Genomic DNA, 26,008 nt, shown 5'->3' on the forward strand with positions numbered 1-26,008 from the left:
AGAAAGAAAAAGCCACTGGGATCCCCCAAACCCAACGAAATATTACACTGGAATGTCAAAACAAAGTCTTTTATCACTTCTTTAAGTTTTCTCCATGTGGGGAAAAGAGTGTGTGACTGAATGATTAACACTGCCTTTTCATGCATAATTTTTAAAAGCTGAATCAGTCTTGACAGGAAATGGTGGAAAGGGAGGAATCTCGGTGAGGGGTGGAAAAGCCCTGGCGGCGACTGCTCAGCACTTCCGAGGACTGGGAGGGAGCAAAGGAAGGTGTTGGAGTGAAGTGGCAGGTTGTCACCAGAGAAAATAAAATTTCGTCAAAGTGTATTTCACCTATACAGCAACAGAGCAATGCATTCATAATCTGAGAGGATACGTTTTTATACAGATGAGCAAAATAAACTTGTCACGTGGCTGACACACAGAGCCGGGCCCCGCGCTGAGCCCCGGAAGCTGGCTAGGGTTGCTTCGTCCTCTGCTCCAGCTCATGCTGGTGTTTGATGAGACGCTCAATTTCCGTCCCGAGGGTTTGCAGATTTTCCTTGAGCAAAAGGAAGGAGGAGGAAAAGAAAACAAAACCACTAAGTATAACAAGTCCAAAGATTCTGTTGAAACTTCTCTTGCCTAAATTTTGAAGTGAGGAGTGAGCATTAGTTTTAAATACTCCGTGAGATTAACTAGGCACATAATGTTTTCGGTTGGCTCATGGATTTTGGTCCTACTTGAGTGTTTTACTGAAGCTACAGCAAATATGAATGCATAAAATAATTACTTAGTAGGCCTGGAGGCATAGTATAGCTGGTAGTGCGCTTGACTTGTATGTGGCTGACCTGAATTCTATCTCCGGCACCCCAGATGGTCTCCCGAGCCTGTCAGGAGTGATTTAGTGCAGAGCCAAGGGTAAGCCCTGAGCACGGCTGGATGTGACCCAAAAAGCAAACAAAAATTTACTTAGTAGACTGGAAAAATTATTTTAAAGACCTGTAATTATCAGGACCCAAGTATAGCATAACCAAAGTAGTTGGGCTCAAATAAGACTTGCAAGGAATAAATACTGAAAATATATTAGAAAATGACTTTTTTTTTTGGGTCACACCCAGTAATGCACAGGGGTCACTCCTGGCTCTGTACTCAGGAATTATCCCGGAAGTGCTCAGGGGACCATTTGGAATGCTGGGAATCGAACCCAGGTCGGCCGCATGCAAGGCAAACGCCCTACCTGCTGTGCTATTGCTCCAGCCCAATGACTAAATTTTTAAAAATGTTTTAGTAATCAATTATAACTAACACTAATGCATGTGAAAGGCCAGACATTGCAAAGTAAATAACTCATCCTGGTGTCTGCCCAACAGCCAACTTCATTGTAGGTATTTTGTTTTTTGCTTGTACTATACAAAAAGAAGGGGGGGGAGGCTAAAATTTTATCTCTAGTTGAATGGTTACCTTTTGTTTTAAAAACAGCCCACCTATAATGCTCAGCCAAACTCTGCCAAGTTGACTGTTAGTAAGTGAACGAAAAACACAAATACCTTCAAGGTGATATTTTTCAGTAGCGTGTCCTCTAAAACGGCCTGCAGCTTGCGGTTGATCTCCAGGGAGAGCTCCAGGGTGAGGCCGCTGTCGGCGGGGTGGGACGTGTATAGCGAGGCCATGATGCCGCCCCTGCGGCTCAGGTGCACTTTGTTGAAATCAGACGCCTCTGAGGAAAGCGTGCCCGACTCTTCCCGTAAAATGTAACTCTGAATTATTCTGCAAAACACCAGCACACGATGAGCACTGTAGTTGCAGGATTTAAAGTGCTGGAATTTGCGAGGGCCAATGACTTGTAAACTTAAATGCTACTAGGTGAATAGCAGAACTGTAGCAGAGAATAAATTTTTCTTATATGGTTTAGTTTCTTGAGAAATCCCCCTTTTCTACCCTTATGATGGTATTTGGATTAAAGATACATAAACATGCTTTGCTGTTTCTTTCCTAATTACTCAGAACAAAACATAAGCAATTGCATTATTGCTGCTCGGATAATATTCTACTTGCCCATTCTTTAACTAGGGACTGTATTTTATTCATCTTTTAATAATCAAGGGACTAGAGCAATAGTATAGCAGGGAGGGGAGTTGCTTTGCATTGGGCCGACCCAGGTTCAATCCCCAGCATCCCATATGGTTCTCTGAGAAGTGCCAGGAGTAATTCTTGTGTACAGAGCCAGGAGTAACCCCTGAGCATCACCAGGTGTGACCAAAAAAAGGGGGGAGGGGGAGTCTTTTAATCAAGGCCAAATTTCTCTAGGATTAGAGAGTTCATAATAAAAATGTAAAGATTTGGGGCTGGGGGTCAGTGCTGAAGTTCTGCCCCAGTCCTGAAAGGTTCCCCAAGCACCATCATGACAGCCTTGTGACCCCCAGCACTCAGAGCTCAAAGAGCATAGTATCCCACTTACACACCCCCAACACCCCACACCCCCTGCTGGCAATATATATATATATATATACACATATATATATATATATATATATATATAAAATTAAGATCACAGTCAACTCCTGCCATCTGAAAGGTCTTCATGGGTGGGTGAGCCAGCTCAGAGGGCTGAGCCCACTCCTTGCAGGCAGAGCCTCGGGTTCGATCCCTAGCACCAGACGGTTCCCTGAGAACTGCCAGAAGTAATCCCTAAGCACCAAGCCAGAAGCAGACCGTTAGCACTACTAGGTGTGGCAACCAGGACCACAACCCTGAACTGGAATGCACACGGAATCTACTGCAACAAGGCTCTCAAGGCAGAGCGGGGTTTGGCTTTCCATCTGCAGGCTGTCACCGCAGGGTAAGCAAGTGACTATGAACCTTTAATAATTTGACCTTAGAGGGGCTGGAATGATAGCATATTGGGGAGGGTGGTTTGTCTTGCATGCAGTTGATCTGAGTTCGATCCCCAACACCCCAGATGGTCCTTGGTGCCCTACCAGGAGTGATTCCTGAGTGCAGAGCAAGAGTAATCCCTGAGAACCTCCGGGGGGTGGCCTCAAACAAAAGAACAGACAAAAAGATTGACCTAAGAACCAGTTAACTTATCTACCCTTGCTAGGCCAGACATGATGCATATACCCTAGAGATGACCTATTATGTTCTCCCCAACAGGAAAAATAAGCCAGAATGTCATCTCGCTCTTTGAACCAGTCATGAAAATAAGAAGCTATTTAGAATAATTTTTTAATCCCCAGTCATTTTAATATCTAAAAAGCATAAATGTCTACTAAATTCTATATCACCTTAAGGGAAAGGCCTGTGTTTTTCTCTCATCTCTGAATTGCACAAACCTAGAACATAATAAGTGATGAATAAAAAATTGGGAACTGAATCACTACAATTAAGAATTATTTTTTTCAAAGATAGGCTTAAGATTAGTTTCAAAAATAACTGTACCATATGAACAATTATGAATACAGAGAATATTACCACTCTGACACATACTTTGTTTTTTTCCTAATTTCTTCCACCAACTGTTTGATATGATCCTCCATAAATTCTATCTTCTCATTTTTCCGGGCATGCGCTTTTTGTAGTTTTATGATCCTCTCAATCAGCATGGCCTTGTCTACTTCTGGAAAGCTATCCACAGCTACTGAGGACCCAGTGTTTTCTGGAGATCGGTCTTCTGCACTGCTCCGAGCATTAAGGGACCCTGAAACGAAATAGGTTTATGGATTATACTTAGTCTAGAGTCATCTCTAATCTTAAATAATATCTATTCTAGTACTATGTTCAAATGTTCACTCTAATAGGGCCAGGCATAGAATACATGAGTCCTAGCTGGTCTGAGGTCTCCCAGGGGTAAACAGGGGTTAGGAGTACTGGTCAATGGTTGGAATGAATCACAAGTGTGTGTGGAGCAGACAGTAGATAAGATTGAGAAGAGACCAGTATGACAATAATAGCTGGGAATGATCACACTGGAGAATTGAGTGTTAAAAATAACAAACAAACAAACACTGTCTTCCCATTGTTCATCAATTTGCTGAGCGGGCCCAGTAACGTCTCCATTGTGAGACTTGTTGTTACTGTGTTTGGCATATTGAATACATCAAGGGTAGCTTGCCAGGCTTTGCCACGCAGGCGAGAAACTCTCGGTAGCTTGTCGGGCTCTCCGAGAGGGGCGGAGAAATCGAACCCGGATTGGCCAGGCTGGCTGCACGCAAGGCAAACTCCTTACCACCGTGCTATTGCTCCATACCACCCTGAACACGTCCAATCTCGTTAAAAATAAGTAAAGAGATATTCTTTCAGCATCAATATCAAACCACAATACCCCAAAGGAGACAGACAGAGAGACAGAGACAGAGAGAGAAAAAAAGTGTCTGCCAGAGGCAGGCTTGGGGGAGAGGTGGGACGGGAAGAGGGATGGAGGGAGGGACACTGGTGCTGGGAAACGTACACTTGTAGAGGGATGGGTGTTAAGTGAAATACAAAAACAAAACAAAATTAATAAATAAAAGTAAAAGAAGGGCTGGAGAGCTAGTACAGCAGATAGGGCCCTAGCCTTGAATGCGGCCAACCAGGGTTCATATGGTTTCCTGAGCACCACCAAGAATAATTCCTAAGTGCAGAGCTAGTAGCAACCTCTAAGAATTGTCGTATATGGCCAAAACTCTGCCCAGGGCCAGAATGATAGCACAGCGGGTAGGGTGTTTGTCTTGCACGCGGCCAACCCGGGTTCGATTCCCAGCATCCCATATGGTCCCCGAAGCACTGCTCAAGGAGTAATTCCTGAGTGCAGAGCCAGGAGTAAACCCTGAGCATTACTGGGTGCGAACCCCCCCCCCCAAAAAAAACAAATAAACAAAACTCTGCCCAAATATATACATGAATAAATAAATAAATAAAAGAAACTATATTATCCCAAATCTATGTGAATGGATACAAATATGAATTTTAAGATGGGTAGGAAAACTGTTTCACAGAATAAAGAAATAGGTCAGAAGAAAGGAGGTTGAGAGAAAGACGTTACACTTAAAATACTAGATAATGATTAGACTTAGAACACTGAAGTGAAGATACTTTTTATAAAATTATACAAAATATCCCTTTTAAAATTCAAAGTGAAAGAAAAACATGCCAACATTTCTCAAAACAGAGTTTTGTCTCCTTATACCCTATCAATAAACAATGAATATTTTACCTGAGGAACTAGAACGACTCCCCATGCTGCTGACTTCTTTATCATAGTTTCCATTCTCAAGCTGGTCTAACTTTCTCCGTGCTAGTACAAAAAAAAAAAAAAGAAAAAGAAAAAGAAAAAAGAATTAGTCAATACTGCATACGGCTCAGTTAGCCCCACTATCTCTGATTTTAACTGCAACAATAACTTAGGTCACACGGGCATAACAAAGAGGAAACTTATTGACCACAAACTGCTGGCAAGAGAGCTGTAGGTATATTCCTAATAAAAAGTATCTAGAGACTGGGGGTCAAACAGAAACCTACGGATGCCACTAGCATCACACAGCTAGACTGAACAGAACTCAAGGAGTCCGGAAAGTCTTAGAAGATCTCTATAGCATAAAAAATGCCCCTTCATCTACATCTATGAAACTAAATTGATTATGGAAAATATCTGAATGCGCTAACATGAAATAAATGGTCTCTTACTACATTTAACCACTTCTGGGACTCCGCAGCAGTACTCAGAGGCCAAAGGCTCACTCTGGGAAATTACCAGCCAAGTGGACCATGAGTTTACGGCGAGGGCTCCAAGGATGTGAGACTGCTTGGGCCCTGCAGTGCCAGGGATAACTGGGGTCATTCTGACAGTGCTCAGGAATTCTACCCCATTTTAACAGAAATAAAGCAGTAGGGAAATAATAGAGACGAGAAAGTCAGAAAACACATTTACAGGATACTAGAAGGGTATACTACTATATAATCATGAACATACTCGTAGAGTTCTAAATGATAGGTGACATAGGAAATGAAGCATACATACAAATACACATAGTTCATACAATTGTATCAGATTCTATGGCCTACATAGAATACTAGAAAGTCAGAATTCATTTTAGCATCCAAGGATACGGCACAGATAATGGCTGTATGAAACAAAGGAAACGTTTCATGTTTAAAGGAAATGAATCCAGGTTTCATTTCCAGCTGTGAATGATCACGTCTGGGTACTCAGGTGACCAAGGCAGGGCCCCAAACAATGTAGACACATGTCAAGAGAGAACACCAGATCTTCTGTTTTCTCCCACGATTTTTTAGAAGGGTGGCCGTACTCCTGGCACTGCTGGGGCTGAGGCTCCCTGCGTGAACTCAGGGATCAAACCCAGGGCGCCCCGACATGTCAAACATGTTCTCTAGTTCTCTGAGCTTCAACCTTAGAATTTACATTTTTTATGTCTGAGGTGTTTTATTTTACTTATTTGATTGTGACAGAATACAAAACCCCCACACAGAGGCAAGGCAATGTTCTGCCACTGAGCCACACAACAAACAACAACTCTTAGTATTTGGCAGAGGGTATGGGGGTACATAGGGGGCACACACGTGCTGCTCCTGGCTCGTGCTCAGAGCTCACTCCTCACAGTGCTCAGGGCTCCAAGAATTTCTGATTGAAATTTATGATAAACTTACGATAAAACCTTTACAGTTTTCTATTCTTTATTTATTTTAATTTTTTAAAAATTGAATTACCATGAGATAGGTCATTATAAAGCTGTTCATAATTGGATTTCAGTCATACAATGTTCCAAAACTAACCCTCCACCAGTGTCAATTTCCCCTCACCAATGTCCCCAGTTTTTCTCCCACCATCTCCCAGCACCCCACCCCATCCCAGTCTGCCTCTATGGAAGGCACTTTTCCTCCTTTTCTCTCTCTCCGTTTGTGCATATTGGTTTGCAATACAGGTAATAAGATGTCATTGTGTTTGTTCAGAGAGTTTAGTATTTTTTTCAGGAAGGTACAGCTGGAATAGCTTTTTTAACTGGGTGTGGACGTGACTGCCAAGGCTTTCAGAAATACAGGGAGGTGAAGGGAGGTAGCCCATCCTAACTATAGGAGAAGCCTGAAGATTTCAGTCACAAAACCTGCATACGCAAATTTTCAGTAGATTAGTATCTCAGTAAGGTCCAACCCAAGACAGCGGAGTCCGACTGGGGGTATAGCAGCAATTTTGGGTAGTGGGCAGCCACTGGGCTAACCCGTATCCCGCCAATGTGCCCTAGATTATTCAGGCATACATGGGTCCCAGAAGATTTACAGTGTCTTTTTGATCTCTTTTGATCTCATTTATGGGTCTCGGGAGCAAGGCAGATAAATGAGTTTTTTGGGTGGCGTCGGAGGTGGTTTGTGGGTGACTCACACCTATCTAAATTTTTGTGGTTTAATTTCTTAGAAAACTTGGTCCCAAGTTAGAGTCTGCCTGGAGGCATGTAGCAGGAACTGTGGTGTGTCTGGAGGCCCGAGGGCACCATCAGGCTGCTGATGCTCTCGCCCAGCAGGTTCAGGTTGGCCGCTGCTGGCGCCGCAATCTCTGGGCCCCAGAGACCAGGACTGGGGCCAGGGCTGCTACTGTGCCTGGCTTAGGCACTCTGGGTGACCGCAGCAACCAGTCCAGCAGAAACTGACCAGGTGGCAAGACACCCTGCCCTGAGGTTGGGTCTCCAGCCAGAAGGCACTCAGGGAGATTTTCCTTCATAATACACTGATAGAGGCACCATCCGATGTGAGGGTTGATCCGGGAGTGTTTTCCGGGAGGAAAAGTGGTTGCCAGGATGCCCTGCAGGTGGCGAGTCGCCTTGGCTACTGGAGCCGGACCCTCCCCGTGGTAGGAACCCGGGACACCTCCTCAACTCCAGGACCCACACTGCGCGGTGGTGCCTGTTTGGATCCAGAGAGCACTGTTCATTCACACAAAAATGCTGCCACCACAGCGGACCACAGTCCACAGAGCCAAGAGCTGCGGTAGCACTGCCAGCTTTGGAGCTCACATCTGCGGCCACCGCCTCCGTCTGCAGAGATCCTGCTCCGGGCCATGCCCCGCGGTGGGTACCAGGGTGGTCTCAGTAAAGGCACTCAGGCACTCTCTTTGAGCTGCACTTGGAGCACCATGCAGCTCCAGGTGCCAGGCTGGACTTAAAAAGTGCCTCTCTCTTAAGAAAGGACGCTTACATTCATTCCCGTCAAATTATGCAGTTTCTGGGCCGCCCTGGCCCCACCAGTACCAGCATCAACGTCCGCTGCCACCCTCTGACTCTCCAGATTTTCGGTCCTTAAGGGCTGGAGCGATAGGACAGTGGGGAGAGCACTGGTCTTGCACACAGCTAATCTGAGTCTGATCCCTGGCATTCCCTATCATCCCCCGAGCACCGCCAGGAATAATCCTTGAGTGCAGAGCCAGGAGTAACCCCTGAGCACTGCTGAGTGTGGCCCCGAAGCAACAACAACAAAAAGTATCCATTCTTAGCACCAGAGAGATGGAACAGTGGGTAGGAGGCGCTTGCCTTGTCCACAGCCAACCTAGGGTTGAATCCCCAGCACTCACGAGCATTCCCTGAGCCATTGCTAGGAGTGGGTCCTGGGAACAAAGCCAGAAGTAAGCCCTGAATCCCACTAGGTGTGGCCCAAAAACCTAATGAATGAATAAGTAAATGTTTTCCTCTGCTTCCTGTATTTTCAAATGATTAGAAAAGAACACGTTTACATTTCACAAATATATAAAATTATAAATTATGTTGGAGAACACAGTGCTAAAATACTTGTCACTAGTAAGACCAAATGGCCAAAAGAATTTCAAGGAGCTGGGGAAACGGTTCAAAGGGCTGGACACGGGGCTGGAGAGATAGCACAGCGGGTAGGGCGTTTGCCTTGCATGCGGCCAACCCAGGTTCGATTCCCAGCATCCCATATGGTCCCCTGAGCACCGCCAGAACTAACTCCTGAGTGCAGAGCCAGGAGTAAGCCCTGTGCATCGCTGGGTGTGACCCAAAAAGAAAAAAAAAACCCCAAAAACAAAGGGCTGGACACACACCTGGCATGCACAAGGCCCTGAGTTCTGTCTCCAGGACGGTCAGTTTCTGTGCATCAGCAAGTGTAGCCCTGGATAAGCCTGGAACCATGCGGCTCAGAGCCCAGCCAAGCAGTGAATGGAGTGGCCCCCGGGTCTCTAAGCAACGCCTAGGAGATACTCCCACCCCCAATTTCAACATTATCAACTTAAGGTACTTTCTAAGTTCTTCCATTTTTGTGATTCTGTTAATAAAAGTTTTTTAGTATCATAGATGCCAGGACTACTCAGGAAACTATTAAAGTATTAAAGAAATTTAGCAATTTGGTTTATGAATATTTTAAGGCATTAATATTTTATGAACAATGTGGTAGAATCCCTGTGTAAAACTTATACTCTGTACACAATGATTCTAAGAATAAAAAACATCAAGATCCAAGTGTGAGAGAATGGTATACCTTGCTGAAGTTGTTTGGCAAGATCCTTGATGCCAGAGGCATGCTTCCGTCTTTGAGTCACTAGCTCATCTTTTAATTCTTCTACCTGGGTACTCAGTGCTTTCACTTCCGTTTGTCTACAAGTGAGTTCAGCCTGCAGAGCCTGGATTTCCTCTTTTCTCAGTTCTTCCTCTTTTAATAGTCTATTTTCCTATATATGAAGAAGATTTTGAAAATACAGATTTTAATACCTGGGATTATCTTCATGAGCGCCTACATTTTAAAACTTTAAAAAGTAGAAAGCTCTTAAAAGTAGATTTTTGTCATCAATCCTTAGCAGGTTTTGCTTCCTGAGCACCTCAAATGTCACATGTAGTAATGTAGGAGACACATTCCCAAAATAACATGTCTCTACATCTGAACAAAATTCATATTATGAGTAATTTAAGGATACTCTCCTAACCTGAAAATATTAAACTATTTTTATCTATAAAATATAGGAACTGCAAGTACTTAAAAATACATACTGAGGGGATGGAATAGTAGGTAGGGCATTTGCCTTGCAAGTGGCCAACCTGGGTTTGATCTCTGGCACCCCATAAGGTCCCCGGAGCCCTGCCAGGAGTAATTCCTGAGTGCAGAGCCAGGAGCAACCCTTGAGCAACACTGGTGTGGCCCAAACACCAAAAGCAAACAAACCATAAAAACCAAACCAAAACAAAAAGCCCACACCATATTGATTCCAGTTACAAATGACATAAAACTTAATTTCCATATTTTCAAAAGTAAACTGTTTCTTTATAGAGATTTTTGTTATAAGCTATTTAAGGTGGAGAAAAAAACCATCATGTTTTACATGTGGAATTACTAGAATATCAGTCAATAATAAAGGGTTTATATCAGATGAGAAAGACGGTTCTGCGGGTAGAGCACATGCCCTGAGGGCAAGAGTAAGGTACCGCATGGTCCTCTGAGTGCCACCAGGAGTGACCCAAACAGCCCACACAGAAAAAAAGAGCTTAAATCCACACCATCTGGCTTAGCCTACTTGAGAAATTCTATCTATTATGTTCTTCTTGCTATGTTGCTTTAAAAGTCAAATGTATACTCATACTTACCAAATTCAGATTTGTCTCTTTCATTTGTTCACACTGGCTTTGTAACTGACTTTCACTACAGGAAAGTTTATCAAATTGTGACTGCAAAGAATTGGATTCAGACTGCAGTTGTGCATTCTTACTAGTGAGCTTTTCTGTAAAGAGTAGTAGCTCAGATTCTCTTTTCCTACTGCCTTCGATGTCTTTTTGTAGGTCATTAATCAAAGAATTAAGACTTTCCACTTCTTCCTTCAAATTTTCAATTTCTTGTTTACCTCTAAAAAACAAAGTTTATATTTTAAAAAAATAAACTATTAAAAAACATGAAGTCAATGGTCGGGGAATCTTCACCTGATGAAATGCTTTGTAAAGGTGCTTTTTATTCATTAACTTAAATATTCATGAAAACCTCATATGCTGAATCTAAGAGCTGGGAACATTTAATGAAGACCAACACAGTCTCTACTTCCAAAGACCTCTCAGCCAAGTAGGGAAATTCTGGAATGTGATCAAACCTTGTGCTGCTGGACATACACATGGCATCAATAACTTAGTGAAACTGACATTTAAAGTAATACTTATGGAGGATAGTGAACTTTTCCCATAAAAAAAAAAGACCCCAAGGGTCATCAAGTCAGACTTCTGAGAAAACTATGTGGCCTTTGTGCAACTATCCAGCTCTGTGGTGTGAAAGCAGCACGTGCCGATTTTAAAGGAACAAGAAACAGAATTTACGTAGCTCACTTATAAAAGAGACAGTGAATAGATTTGGCTGTGGCTCCCAGTTTGTTTAATCCTGACCTAAAGGAAAAACAGGAGTTAGTGGAACAACAAAGTATGGTCCAGGTAGAAAAGTATGGTCCAGGTCAGCGGTAAAGGTGGAAAGAAAACAAGAGAAGGATTTTTGGTTGGTTCTAATAGATGATCAATGTTGATGAAGACGAGGACTGCATTCTATTCTTAAGACATCATCAAATAAATTCTTGTTAACCAACTATGGCTACAACACAAGAAAGGAAAATGGGGATTACAGGAGAAACGAGGAGGGAGTTCACTGATACTGTTCCAAACCACAAGAAGACATCCTAACTCACTAGGTCATTCCTATGGCAATGGGAAAGCACTGCAAGCTTTTGAGAAGCTTTCCTTTTTAAATATAAGCCACAGTGAAAGAGTCAGCAGAAAAAACAGTCCAGAAGCTGCAGCAGTTTCACAGAAGAAAGCAAGTAATGGTTTGGATGATGTCAGCGGCCGTGGAGAAATAAAAAGCAAATGAACTTGAATGAGGCCCGATTCAGCATCCACAGTGTTGCTGGCAGATGTGTGAGGGGACGAGGAGGCAATGGGTGTCGGGTTCCTGGGCTGAAGCAGCACAGAGCCACTCCATCTATCGGTCATCCCAGGAGTGTGAGAGGAGAAGCACATCTGTGGGCAGAACAAATGAGTCCACTTCCGACATGTTAAGGTTTGATGTAGCTTTGATACTTTCATGATTGGAACTCAGCACAAAGGGCTGAAAATGATGATTTAGAGATTTTTTTCAGTCAAACTTCAGGGATAGATGAATCAACAGCAAAAGAGACTTGTGACAGAAAGCAACAGCTGTAAAGGGCACACAAAAAGGAGAGACCAGAAAGTGGAGATGAATGGGGACAAATACCAGGACACTGTTTTTATAAAATGAAGACAAATTAGTAAAACATGTGAAAAAAAAAAAAGATCATGGTCTTCGTGGTGTGAGAAAACACTGAAAATTCAAGCAAGGCTGAGTTTTGATAGGTGTCAACTAAAAGAGGCATTAGCAATTTCTAATGGAATGTTGGAGAAGCAGCTGGAATTAGGCAGAGAAGAACAAAGAAAGTGAAGAAATGGTGATAATACAGATGATTCTATTAATAAGCTTGGGGGTGGAGGAAAAAAGAAAAGGAACAGTAGGAAAAGGAACAAGAATTTTGACATTTTTAAGACATGGTCTAAATATAGAAAGAAAAAACTGAGAGAGGTAAAGGATAAAGAAAAAACTATCAAGAAAGAGATGCAAAGGCAGACGAGCACGGGGTCACAGCAGCAGAGGGAACAAATTCAAAGAACAGGAGTATTTCCTTCAGAGCCACAGGAGGAAAAGAAGATTGGCTGCAGATGCAGGCAAGTTCCCAGAACTGACAGCATGATGGTGATACAATTGCTAGCCGATGTATCCCATTTTTTTCTGTGAAGAAAGAGGTGATCACTTGCCAAGAAACTAGAGTGATGGAAGGTAAGGTGGAAGGTAAGAAAGTAAGATGGAAGACTGGAAAAGTGCAGGAAGGGTGAGGTTTGGAATGGATGTTAAGATAACATCTAAGGACGTTCAGTAAGAGAAAAGGTGCACTAATATTGCCAGTTGAGGATACTGGCCATAAATTGAGAGCATCATCAATCTGTACGACAGTGAGCAACGCTAGTCCTAGGTACCAATAAGGCATGAAAAAGAAAATAGCTGAGTTCAACCCAAATTGAGATTCAGGCATTGTTATGATCAGAGCTTCATTAAGTGATCTGGTATGAAGCTAAAGAATAATGTCGGCTCCTGACTGAAAGCTATATACATGCAAGGATACTGAGCAATACAGCAGCCTTTTAGAAGAAAAAGTGAGCATTAAGGCATACGCGTGACAAAATTTAGACACCAAGGAATAACAAAACTGAAATTCATTCTGTCTATATTATAAACTGCTTTTGCCAATGTTTAGGGAATATAAACTTTGATTTTTAGAAGCCACAATGGGAACTTCAAAAGTATTCCAAAAACGTTCAAATGAAGACAGGAATTTGAAAGTTTTTAGCTACCCAAATTATTCTCATCTAATGCAAACATTATATATAAAAATGGAATTCAGTGGTAGAATTAAAAAGCCTGCTAACTTAGTACAACAAAAATTGCTCATTTTATTACCTTTGATGCTGCTCCTGGATCTGATCTGCAATTTTCACTTTGTCCAATAAATTCTGTATTTCAGCTTTTTGGCGGTTAATAATTTCCTTGTACTTTGATAATTCATCTTCTGTTCTTAATCGTTCATCTTCAAGACATTTTACCTATCAAATAATCATCATCAAAGTTAAATGACAATATTTTCTTATTCCATATTAACTATTTCAGAAAGTGGCCATATGCCAATAATATAAGCTGAATTATGAATATGCATTAATGTGAAAGAAATATAATCGAACTGAATAGTCCACAGTTTCAGTCTCAGATAATCATGATTTTGCTCATGATTTGGTAAGGTTCAGAATGTCTTATCTTGGGGCTGGAGCAATGGTACAGCAGGTAGGGTGGCTGCCTTGCTGCTCCTGACCCAGGTTTGATCCCCGGCATCCCACACAGTCTCCCAAGTATCACCAGGAATAATTCTTGAGCACAGAGCCAGGAGTAACCCCTGAGTACAGCTAGGTGTGACCCAAAACCAAAAAAATAAACAAACAAAAAAGCCTCATTATCTTTGCTGAGTCTCTACTTCCACTCCTGAGAAGACAGAATATACCTTGCCACTATTACAACCTTTATAGAGAACAAACAGAAGGGCACATGTGAAAATTATTTAAGTGATCACAAGTTCAAGGTGACTACTTAGAAGCTTGTTTCTAAACAAATGGCATATAAAATGTTTGACATTCATATGAAAAGGAATACTTAAAAGGGATTCTTATAATTAAGACATATATAAATATAAATACATACGTATATATACGCATGCATATGTGTTAAGCTTTGGGGTCACACCTTATGAATTTCAGGCATTACTCCTTGTTCTGCACTCAGGGATCACTCCTGGTGGTGCTCAGGAGACTATATGGAATGCCTGGGATCAAATCCAGGTCAGGCACGTACAAGGCAAGTGCCCTACCCTCTGTATTATCATTCCATCTTAAAATTTTATCTTAAAATAGATATTATTATAAGCGCCTGACTATCCTCGCCGCCGGGGCCCCTTGGAGGGGAGTGGGTTGAGCTTTCTTCCCCGCCCCGACCAGGGCTCCGGCAGCCAAAGACCTCCAGGACCAGCCACCACCATGCTGAGACCACTCTCCGCACACATGAAGGTACTGGCAGAGGGACAAAGTCACGCGGGTTCCGGGGCCAAGATCTCCAAGCCTACTCGGATTTGGGCCAAGCATCCTCCACCCAGATCCTCCAAATTCCAGTAGGCGGGGGTCACACCCACCAACTGGCCCCCTGGCGCCGTGTAATCCCATCAACGGCCAAGACTCAGAGACTATAAAAACCAGCTCCCGGACATCCTATTATGACATCTTATTATCTCATTCCTACTTTGGACAAACTGGCAGGCTACCGAATGTAGCCTGCCCACACGGCAGAGTCTGGCAAACTCCCCGTGGCGTACCCAATATGCCAAATACCAGTAACAATGATGGGTCTCATTCTCCTAAAGAGCCTTGAATATAATCTCAGGGCTAGGATGAAGGAGACGTTACTGGAGCCTACTCGAGGCAATCGACGATTAACAGGATGATTTGTGATTTGTGATAATATATATAAGGGCTGGAGCGATAGCACAGAGCGATAGCACAGGGCGTTTGCCTTGTGCGCAGCCTGCCTGGCCGAGCCAGGTTCGATTCCTCTGCCCCTCTCAGAGAGCCCAGCAAGCTACAGAGAGTATCTCGCCCGCACAGCAAATACTGGCAAGCTCCCCATGATGTATTTGATATGCCAAACACGGTAACGAAAGAGTCTCAAAAAATGGAGACGTTACTGGGCCTGCTCGAACAAATCAATGAACAACGAGAGGACAGTGCATGCCTGACAATAGACTATAAATACTGGAAAGGCTGTGTAGAAGACTATTAAATATATTCAGGAGAAACAAAGACTTTCTATTGTTTCCTAACATTGTAACTTCCTTCTAGTCAATTTTCTGATAAGCCTGCTGTTAGGTCAGAGCCCAAGGGTAAGTTACAGATACTCCAAACACATTGACACAAGAATATTTGGCAAACATTTCAAAGGCAGGGCCAGAGAGATAGTACATCAGGTAGAGCATTGCCTAGCACTCATGAGCTCAATCCCCAGCATCCCATATGATCCCCCAAGCATCGCCAGGAGCAATCCCTGAGGGCAGAGCCAGGAGTAACCCCTGAGCCTCACCAGGTGTGGCCCAAAATAACAAACAAAAAACCGAATATGTATCTTTGAAAGAGACACCATAGATATTTTTGTTGCTTCTATAGAGAATTAATACTCTATTCCTCAGTGGTTATTTTATATTTGTTTTGGTTAATTTTGCAAAATTTATCTATAACTATCTTTGCTCCAACAATTAAACCTCAGAATGAATTTAAAATATTCACCCTTCCTGTTAAGTCTGAACTGCAGATTTAATTACCTTCGTTCTTAGTGTTCGTAGTTCATCCATGCCCTCCTTAAATGTCCTCTTCAGATCTTCTAGTTCCTTTATTTTGGCGTGATGCATCTTGTAAAGATTGGGAAAAAGAACCAACAGACAATTATATACTAAACTAGATCTTGGGGCTAAAGAAATAGTACAGCGAGTAGGGTATGTGCCTTGCTTGAGGCCTTGCACTCCATAAGGTTTGCCAAGTCCTGGCCAAAAGATCTTAAAAGTAGATGACAGTGGGCGGGGAGACAGCTCAAAGACAGAAACAGATGCTTTACACACTGAGGTCCTGGGCTCCAACCCCAATACCACATGGCAACCCCAAAGGCAACTCTAGGAGTGATCCCCTAGCACCTGGCTCAGAGTAGCCCACAGTACCCATAGGAATGGCCACCAAACAAACAAACAAAACCTGTGTTTTTGTTCCCTCCTCTTGTCTTTACTGCAAAATCTAGGGCACACACAGAACAGAACTATTACCTCAAGTTGATCTGATTTTTCTTGCATTTGTTTCTCAAGTTCTCCTTTTGTGACTCGAAGCTTGGCATCCAGCTCATTTGATTTAATTTCTTCTGATTCCTAAAGAAAAGAAGAAGAAAAAAGTATGACCTAATTTCTCAAGTTTTATACTCTGAAAACTTAGGAAGGCTTTGCAATTAAGTTTACTCACTGCAAAATACAAAGATGCAACTAAGTGATTCATGCACCAAAAGACAACATTAAATACATTACTTTTGTACAAATAAGAATAATGTATGTAAGAAATAGCTATAACTTCGCTTGTACTCTTCATTATTCTGACATATTCAAGAATATTGAATAAAGGTAAAGGTAAAGGCCCTCCCGTTGTTCATCGATTTGCTCGAGCGGGCCCAGTAACGTCTCCATTGGAGACTTTGTTGTTACTGTGTCTGGCATATCGAATATGTCACGGGGAGCTTGCCAGGCTCTGCCGTGCGGGCGAGATACTCTCAGTAGCCTGCCGGGCTCTCCGATAGGGACGGAGGAATCGAACTCGGGTCAGCCATGTTGGCCGCGTGCAAGGCAAACGCCCTACCGCTGTTGAATATTGACATAATATTGAATATGTCATTATTTTGACAGACACTATTATTATTCAAAACTTTGCTAATAAGATCTGTTTAATCTGCGAGTGTGTTTGCAAAGAACATAACCTGTACCCCACCAAACTCAGCCTATACTCAAATTCTATAAAAAATTTACTGATATTTCACATAATTTATTATTAATCTACCAGGAAAGTTACACATACCTGATATGTTTTTATCATATCCTGACAGTTCTTTCGTATCTGATCTGCTTCTTCCTTTGCTTGAGTTAACTTTGTTGTTGTTTCTTTAAGTTTATCTTTGGTTTCCTGTGTTGACAAAAAGATAGCAACAAAGCTGGTCACAGCTCTGTGATGAAAGGTAAGAACAAAGATCAGAGAGCAGGGATAGTTCTTGTCTCAGCTTCACCATTGAGGGTTTTGGATACTAAAGTAGGTTTGAGTTAACTGAGAGCCATTAAATAAAATCTGACTTGAAAGGGTTTTCAGCAAATCACTAGAAATTGCTGACCTGCTAAGACAATAAGAGCAAAGTGTGACGCACTATTCACACAGGGTTAGAGACAATTCTTGGCTTTATGGTCACGGCAGCCATTCAAAACCGCCTTTGTACAGATTCACCCAGCAATCTGGTTTTTGTTCCCAACCACTCTCCTATAAAATTATAATTCTAAATGGCTGCTGGGACTACTCTCTCATCAAATCTAATTACTTTTTCTGGTTTCTGACTTGTAACTTAATCTGTTCCTCTTTTAATCACTTTAAATATTCTTCCTTTGTTTCCAGTTTGATTAAAATAGATTCTTCTTTCTGTTTCATTTTGTTGCCACAGTGTCTCCTTGACTTACTTCCTACTTCATATTCTAACACTCAGCCCGGAGGCTCTTTCTCAAAATTCTCCATCAGATGCCAGTTCGGTCCCATGGATTTTGGATACCGTGTGGATTTCAAACCAAATTTAGTTATCATCTCCTCCTAGTCACTTCCTTTCTCAAAGAGGGAGAGAAACTTCTATTCACAGAGTGAATCCAGGGTATTCCTAAATGGTAACCGTTGATCTTTCAGAAAGGGCAGCCACTGAGAAATGAATAGAGCAGCAAAGATTTGAAAGATCTGAAAGAATGATCAGGTGGAGGCCCGAGTGACAGGACAGCAAGTGAGGCGCTTGCCCTGCACGCAGCCTGCCATCCCAGGCTCCATCCCTGGCACCCCAGGTAGTCACCCAAGCCCACCAGGAGTGATCCCCAAGTGCAGAGTCAGGAGCAAGCCCTGAGCACTCCTGGAGGTGGCCCCAAAACAAAACAAAGATTAAAAAGGAAGATCAAGTAAAGGACCAGGTGTAATGTCTGAGAGCAGAAGAGAATCAAGCAAGAGACAGTCTCTGCGGGCCAACACAAAGGATAATTGCTTTTATTGAAATGGGGACACAATGGAGGCAACACTATCTGGACGGCTTTAGCTGTCACACTCAATATGCATATGTCATCTAAGCCACTCAATGTCAAGGGGTCAGCTGAATATCTGAATCTGAAGTTCTATAGCCCTCACTAGCATTCAGTAACTAGCCTACAGCTCCTACTGTTACGTTTTTGTGTTGGTTTATGTTGTTGTTGTTTTTTAAGTTCACAAATCTTGTCTTCTACAGAGCCTAATCTATAAAATAAATGTATTATTCAGAAATACAATTCCAACTGTATCTGATATTCCAGGCACACCTGGCAAAGAACTCATCCTGAGACCGCGGGGACGTAAACAGGCAGCAACCACGCAGGTGAGCTAACATTCGGTCCACCGCGGGAGGGGCAGTCTTTACATATCGCACCCAATAGAGTTTTGTTCTAAAAAGGAGGTATGAAAGACATATTTCCACGTGTTCTCCAGGAGGGTGCAGAGGAGAAAAACACAGAAAGGATGAACCAAGCGATGACTGAGTCTCCCTCATCTAAGGCCTGCATTCTTGGTAACCTTCTCTGGAGGGTGTGATTAGAATTCAGTAACCACTAGAGTCCAATGGGTTTCCAGTACTTAGTGGGCAGGGACTGAAAATAGCAAAAGATGACTGAAGACTCACTAAGAGGCCCCTGACTCTGATCCTCATCTCCAGAAGTGGCTTCCAGCGCACCCAAGGTAACAATTCATTCCAATATTCTGAGTGAGTTTCCTCTCCTCGCCAGCAGGTAAATGGGGACCATCCCAACCCAGTCACGCTGAAAGCAATGTCCGTGTCCCACTGCTTTCCTAGCCTCCTATGACCTAACAGGTGTTGTGCAAAGAGAAGGCCTAGCAAAACACTAGTTGGTAAAAACACCAGTTCTTCAGAAAGAACAGGTGGGCCAGGAAGAGAGCTGGGAGGGCTGGAAAGTTAAGCTTTGCTTGCAAGAGGCCTGCAACTGATCCCTGGCACCATAATGGTCTCCTGAGCACTGCCAGGAAGAACCCCTGAATAACACTAAGTGCGCTCCCAGAAAACAAAAAGCAACAACAAAGCAGAACTTGTAAAATTCTAATTTCTTACTCCGAGTTAATTTGCTTATTTTCATTTTCTACCAATCCATGCTATGATGTCAACCTTAAACCATTTCTCTGATCTACTTGCAGAGTATTTGGTTTCTTGTGTCCTATTACATAAAGTTGTGTATAACTAGACTTATTTCATAAATATCTGCTATCACCCATTTCCTGAACGCATACTGCCCAGAGAAGACTTGAGTAATTGTGTTTTCTCCTCACCACAGGAGTTCTGAGAGCTGCCGGAGCCCTGTCTTGTAGGGTGATATAGCAGGGTGAAGGAAAGTGCCAACAATAGAAGAAAGGACCAAGTTTAGATTCTGAAGTAACTAAGGGAATTCTAAAGCTGTTACTGTATCACAGCATTGGTGTTTTAATTCCTCATACTATAACCCGAAGTGAAGAGAAGTTCCAAGCTTTCAGAATTGGTTCCGTGCCTCTAGCTCTCTCATATGAGCCGGTCAGCAATCAGCTTAGAACTTCCAGGAAACCCAGTAATCTCTATCACATTCTTATTGTGCTCCCAGAAATCTCTCCCTACAATTGTCTATTATAATATACAAATACCCAAAGATCACCAACAGTTCTACCGTCTTAGAACTATTTAATGAGATGACCTATGGCTGTAATTTCAGAAGACATCATTAAGTGCATTTCTGAAACCTTGCAATTGATTTCACATAGCATCATCATTAAGTGCATTTGATGAGATGACCTCTGGCTGTGATTTCACATAGTGCATTTCTGAAAAATATTTCTGTGACTCTTCTGTTGAAGTTACATGTCACAGTTGTGTTTGCACTGCACGTGACAGCTTCTTCAGATTTATTCATATTAGCATTTAAAATTACACGTCAGGTAATGTCCTATTTATAATTACTTTATATAGTAAGCTGGTGTTAGATATTACGTCAGTGGAAGAAGAAAAATTCTTAGAATTTATTATTGTAATATTCTTAGCATCATTGATATTTTTGTATATTTCTGGCTTAGTTCTGATTTTTTATAACCTTACAGATGTCCCTTCCCCTGAAATTTCTGCTAATGCTTAAAATACAGCATACCCCAAAAATGCTTGAAAGAATAACATGTAGTGATAGACACTGTAAACAATAAATGACAAGATTTAACATTCTATCCAACTTAATGTAAAAATCATGCAAATAAATATATTTTTGCAATCACCAAGCTGTTCAAAGAAATCACTGAACTAGGCTTCATACATCAGTAATTGTTATTGCATTTGCTCTTAAAATAGACTCTAATAATCTTTCCAAGCTGCTTGACCATACTCACCTTGTGTAAATCCATTTCTGCCTTTAATTTGTTTTGTGCCCATTTTACTTTAATGATGTGAGAGCTGATGTCTTCCTTTAATTTATCTATCTCTCTCGTAAGTCTAGTAGTTTCACCTTCCTAGAATAACAACATTACTGGGTCATATTTTTCATTTTAATAACACATATTTATTTTAAAATAATTTTTTCACTATTTTTCATTCGTTTTTCATTAAAAATGATGGGTATTTTTATCACCTCAAAATAATCAGTGCAATAATACGTTAAGTTAGGGATTGTGACATGAAGTGCAACAAACCATAAAACCGATTTAAAGTTCAAACCAACCTCTTTTGCTGATCACAACACCCAAAAGGAGAGAGAAAACAAAAGGGAATGCCCAGCCACAGTGGCAGGGGGGGATGGGGGCAATGGGGGGGAGGGATATTATCCTTGGTGGTGGAAAATGGGCACTTGTGGAGGGATGGGTATTTAATCATGGTATGACCGAAATCCAAGCACAAAAATTTGTAAATCTACAACTGTACCTCATGGTGTTTCACTAATAAAAAATAAATTCAAAAAAAAAGTTCAAACCAAGAACTAGGGATGTAGTTCAGTGGCAGAGCATATGCCTTGCATATGTGAAGTTCTGGGTTCAATCCCTGGAACCACGCCAAAAAAAAAAAACCACAAAATTCTTTTTCTTTTTTCCCTTTGGCTATTTTGTTAAATAATTCTAAGATGGCAGAACTGCTGATTTTTTAAAATGTTTTTCTTGGTTTTTTGGTCACACCCAGTGGTGCTCAGGGCTTACTCCTGGCGGTGCTTAGGGGATACAGCTTGACAAGGATAGCAATCAGGTGAATGGCGTGTAGGGGAAGTCCCTTAGCTACTGTGCTGTCTCACTCCAGCCTCCCCCAGGAAAGATCTTAACTAACTTGGGCCAGGGAGACTGCATAGCAGGAAGGATAGTACAGCCTTAGTGAGCACCATCAAAATCAACCCCCGAGCACAACGCCAGGAGTAGCCCGCAGCACCGTGGTGTATGGCCTCAAAATAAGCAAAAAGAACCCATCCACAAACCATCATTGTTTTTCCAGAATTCCAGAAAAAATTCCAAAGCTAAAATGTAATAAATAAAAAACTAATGTTCACCGCTAAGCAATGATAATCCACTGCAAATATATCCAAGTCATGAGGTTGACAGTTAGAAGCAGGCTATGGGTACCCTAGTACTCTGTCTCCTTGAACAGCATGTGAGAATATTTATCTGTGAGAAAATTATAAATTCTATGGTGAATAACCATTATATTTATATTCTAGTCAAATTCTTTTGGCTTGAAAACTATTCACATTTGATACTGTATTTTGCCAAAGTGATTTCCTTAGAGGCATAAACACACACAGGGTTAAGAGAAAGTTTTTTAAAAAGGTCTACTTAACTTTCCTGATAAATGACATTGACCAACATCACATCTTTCTCCAGCAAATACTTTTTTTGCAGATAAGTAACAAGCTACTGGAATTATTCAATTATTTGTATTCTAAGAAAGCAAACTAATTATTATTTTTTAATTTAATATCCTAATTTTTTTTCAATTGAATCATAGTGAGATACAGTTACAAAGTTATTCATGATTGGGTTTCAGCCATACAATGTTCTATTACTCTCCCTTCACAAGGGTACATTTCCCACCACTAATGTCCCCAAATACCCTCCCACCATTCCCACCCACTGGCTGCCTCTATCACAGGCACTTCTCTCTGTCTCCTTTCTCTCTGCGAATTAATTTTTTAAAAATATGTTTGGTAGTGGCTTATAACCATTTAAATTCTAATTATCTGTTTAAAGAAGAGCAAACAGAATAAATTCAAACAAGATTTACTTAGCACAAGTTATACCTTTGCTTCATACAGTTGGTGCAACCGCCCTTTCTCCTGAGAAAGCTGCTTAATTTTGTTAGCGTTTTTCTCAACTTCCTTATTTGCATCTCTCAGTTTTCTCTCCAGCACCTCTTTTTCTTTTCGAAGGTCTAAGGATTCCTTCTCGCCTCTTACATACTTCATTACCATAGCTTCCTTTTCCTGGCGAGCGTCTTCACATTTCTTGTTGGCCTTGGAAAGAAAGTATCCTCTAGCATTAATGAAAAAATACTCTGTCAAATGAAAAGAAATTTCCTGTATTTTTTGGCTTTGCACAACAGACCCAGGAACTGTCATGAACTTGTAAAGAAAAACTTTAAATTAGAGAAATGAAATAAAGTCATTAATGTTATCAGTATTTGCTTTACCTTTCCTCCTCTTTTATTTTCACTGATATTGTTGCTATTTCCATTGACTGCTCTGGATCCACTTTCCTACTCTTCCCTATCCTTTCCTGGGCTCTGGAAAGAAGACTTGTAATGGATCATGGGGTCTCCAGGCTCTCAGACTTCAGGTCAGCGGGAGGCACTGGCAGATCATCAGTAGAGCAGGCAGCACTGCCATGCCCTGAATCTCCATGTATACACATTAGGCACCCTAGCCTGGGCCCTTCTGGGGTCACAGTACCAGCTCCTTCTTTGTTTGGCCCAAAGAATGACAGTGGATCCTCCATTAGTCACTAGTTCCAGTATTTTACCTTCTTCAGCTCCCTAACCCTTGCTCACACTTCTCTCGTGCCCTTTTATTAACCCACCATCAAGGCCAAATCATCCATTTTCTGCAAGGTCCCCAGCTACAATGGCGGATAATTTCTAAAATCTTTGTACCCTTGCAAAAGATACCCACATATTGTGATGCCCGGGTTTCCTACATATGAAAGTTCTTCTACAATATTATGCACCTAATAAGCACAAACTCTAGAATCACTGAAAATGCCCTATTAAGGGATTCATAGGCTGAAATTTCACATTCTGGAATTCCATCCATTGAAAGCTGGTAGTAAAGAGAGCTCTTCACTTCATAGCAAGTTAACAGCTTATAGAAGTGATGAACACAGCGGTTACTCAGATGATGTCATTCTGGTATAACCTTGGTGAAAGAGTGACTTTCAGGATCACAGTCTGTGCAAAGGTCCACATTTCTCCCCGTGCCTATATTGGTTCTCTTCTAGTGCTGTTTCCTCCCACATGCCAAAGGTGCACCTGTGGGATTCACTGCATGTCTCAACTGTCCCGGTGTGATCATGCATGTATGTGTGCATGAGCATTAGCTAGTGCACCCTGTGAGGAAAGGACCTTCTCTCCAGGGTCGAGACCTGACCTCACCCGGATTAGACAGCAGGGAGGCCTGAGCTAACGCATGACCTGCAGTAGAATAAGCGGGATGGAAAATGAAAGAACACTGACAGCTGCTTAATAGTTAAGACTAGCGTTTGGGGTCTTCACTTACAATTTGGGAGATGTGTCCATGACCAGGATTAAGTCTCATTTGTAGTAACTACCTATGACTCAACTGGTTCCATGACATGTTTCACTTTAAGTCACAGTTTCCTAGAGAGGATGTTAAGTAAGGACTTGGTGCATTTACTGTACAGAAGACGGAAGCCTAAACTTTCAGGGTATTTAATAGCATCTAGTAGGGAACACCAATTGTTAATGGCAACTGAATTGAAGAAAGTTTAGGTGAAGCCAGGAAATACTCCTATGCTTGTGCTCTTTGAAAAGTGACTGATAAACATCATTTCCTAAAGTCCTGAACTGCTGATAAACTCGTTGAGTCAACACTCAGAGTAATCCATATATACATAAAATTACTTTTAAATATTAGGCAATTAGGGTTTTCCCCATTACAACTGCCTTCTAATGTTCCAGAGAGATTACAGCTAACTTTAAAATAAGGGAGTCAGAGAACCTTAAGAACTTAATGTTAGTGGGAAAGGATTGGGGAAGATGTGCTGGAAATGGCTAAGACAGCTAGATGTTGAGGTACTTAAAACTATACTTAGAAAAAGTGAATTAATGGTATGCCAGTTTGAACAGAAACCTGTATCCTTCATCATGGACTAGGTACTGGTACACAAAGAATAAACTGTAGGGTTTGAAAGATGGCTCAAAGGAGTGCTGTTCTTGTCTCACGTGTGCAAGGTCCCCACACTCCAGTACCACAGCCCCGCCCCAACCACTCCTTCAGGTGTTACTTGCACACATTCTGATCGGAGTGTTCACCATGATATCTCCAGGGGTGGTGCCCAATCACACTTTCTAGCTGTGCTCTCAACGCCTTTTTTACTTGCAATATTTGCCACAGGGGTCATATTTCTTTGCTGTGGTGCTTACACACAGACCTGGCAGTGGTGACTGGAAACCACTAACCACGGTGGGGCTTGCAGACAACACAGCACGCAGGCTGGAAGAGCAGAAGTGTCCGGATTGTGCCTGTGTGTGGCAGCATGGGAAATGAACTTGCAGCCTGTTGCTTCCTGGGCGGCTTGCCAAAGCGGTGAGCCATTGCTCTGGGCTCAAAGATGCTATTCTTGAGCTGGGTGTTATACTTCAGCTACAAGTTAAAGCTTACTAAGTAGAATTCAATAGTATACAGGAATTGTTCAATGAATGGAATCCAAGCTAGGTGACTACCATGCAAATAATTAACACCAAAGTGTAGTTAGTGATTATCAAGTCATTTTATAGGGTTTGGTGGGAGTAGAGAAAGCACTTATAAAACAGAAAAGGTGACAGTGAAGAGTTTCTGGGAGGAAGCAGAGCTTTCCTCATTGTGCTAACGAGTGGGTATTTTCTCCTGCTGACCATGAGGAGCTTCTAAAGGAGGATTTACAAATCAGAACCTCATACTGAATGTGTAGGACAACTGGTGCCAGCATGGTATCTTCATTTCCAAGGTGAAAAGCGGGGGGAAAAAAAAAAGACCATTACAAATGATGAGGTAAACTATTGTGAGTCTTAGTACATACGCTAGAAAGCAGCCTGTGACTCAAATACTCACTCACAGATCAATAGCAAAGGAGTAGCTGGGGTGGTGAAAGTTCCATTGCTAAGCCCCACCTCTGATAATGGTAGCACCTACTCAGAGTTGGGGGAGCATTAAACAAGATAACATAGTAACTAGTCTTTAAGCTTCTAAGATCAGTCTACTCATGACTAAGATAAGAAGAGGGAGTCAGCAAAAGGTGACATGCACACAACACTTCCCACTTCATTTTCCAGTCTGAAGTTTCTTCATTTTTCAGACTAGATGGGTGACATGAATTTGAATCGCAAACTTGAGGAGCGAAAATCA

General features: G+C 41.9%; 1 protein-coding gene across 2 annotated transcripts in view; it reads right to left on the reverse strand.

Annotated features, from left to right (window-relative positions):
- The window catches only part of CCDC186 (coiled-coil domain containing 186), a 46,610-nt gene continuing 20,602 nt past the window's right edge, over positions 1–26,008 (reverse strand). The window contains exons 5-16 of one of the 2 annotated variants that reach the window (XM_056120501.1): positions 22,691–22,903; positions 20,805–20,924; positions 17,205–17,309; positions 16,412–16,510; positions 15,920–16,006; positions 13,468–13,610; positions 10,554–10,809; positions 9,457–9,646; positions 5,174–5,254; positions 3,469–3,679; positions 1,530–1,749; positions 1–541 (exon numbers count right to left, since the gene is read on the reverse strand). In XM_056120501.1, the coding sequence (XP_055976476.1) occupies positions 458–541; positions 1,530–1,749; positions 3,469–3,679; positions 5,174–5,254; positions 9,457–9,646; positions 10,554–10,809; positions 13,468–13,610; positions 15,920–16,006; positions 16,412–16,510; positions 17,205–17,309; positions 20,805–20,924; positions 22,691–22,903 (1,809 nt within the window). In that variant the 3' untranslated portion in view covers positions 1–457. Of the gene's footprint in view, positions 542–807; positions 918–1,529; positions 1,750–3,468; positions 3,680–5,173; positions 5,255–9,456; positions 9,647–10,553; positions 10,810–13,467; positions 13,611–15,919; positions 16,007–16,411; positions 16,511–17,204; positions 17,310–20,804; positions 20,925–22,690; positions 22,904–26,008 lie in introns of those variants that run through there. The other variant, XM_056120502.1, reaches the window with a different exon arrangement.

This window comes from Sorex fumeus, unplaced genomic scaffold (assembly GCF_029834395.1).
Source record: "Sorex fumeus unplaced genomic scaffold, SorFum_2.1 ptg000043l, whole genome shotgun sequence".
Taxonomy (NCBI): domain Eukaryota; kingdom Metazoa; phylum Chordata; class Mammalia; order Eulipotyphla; family Soricidae; genus Sorex; species Sorex fumeus.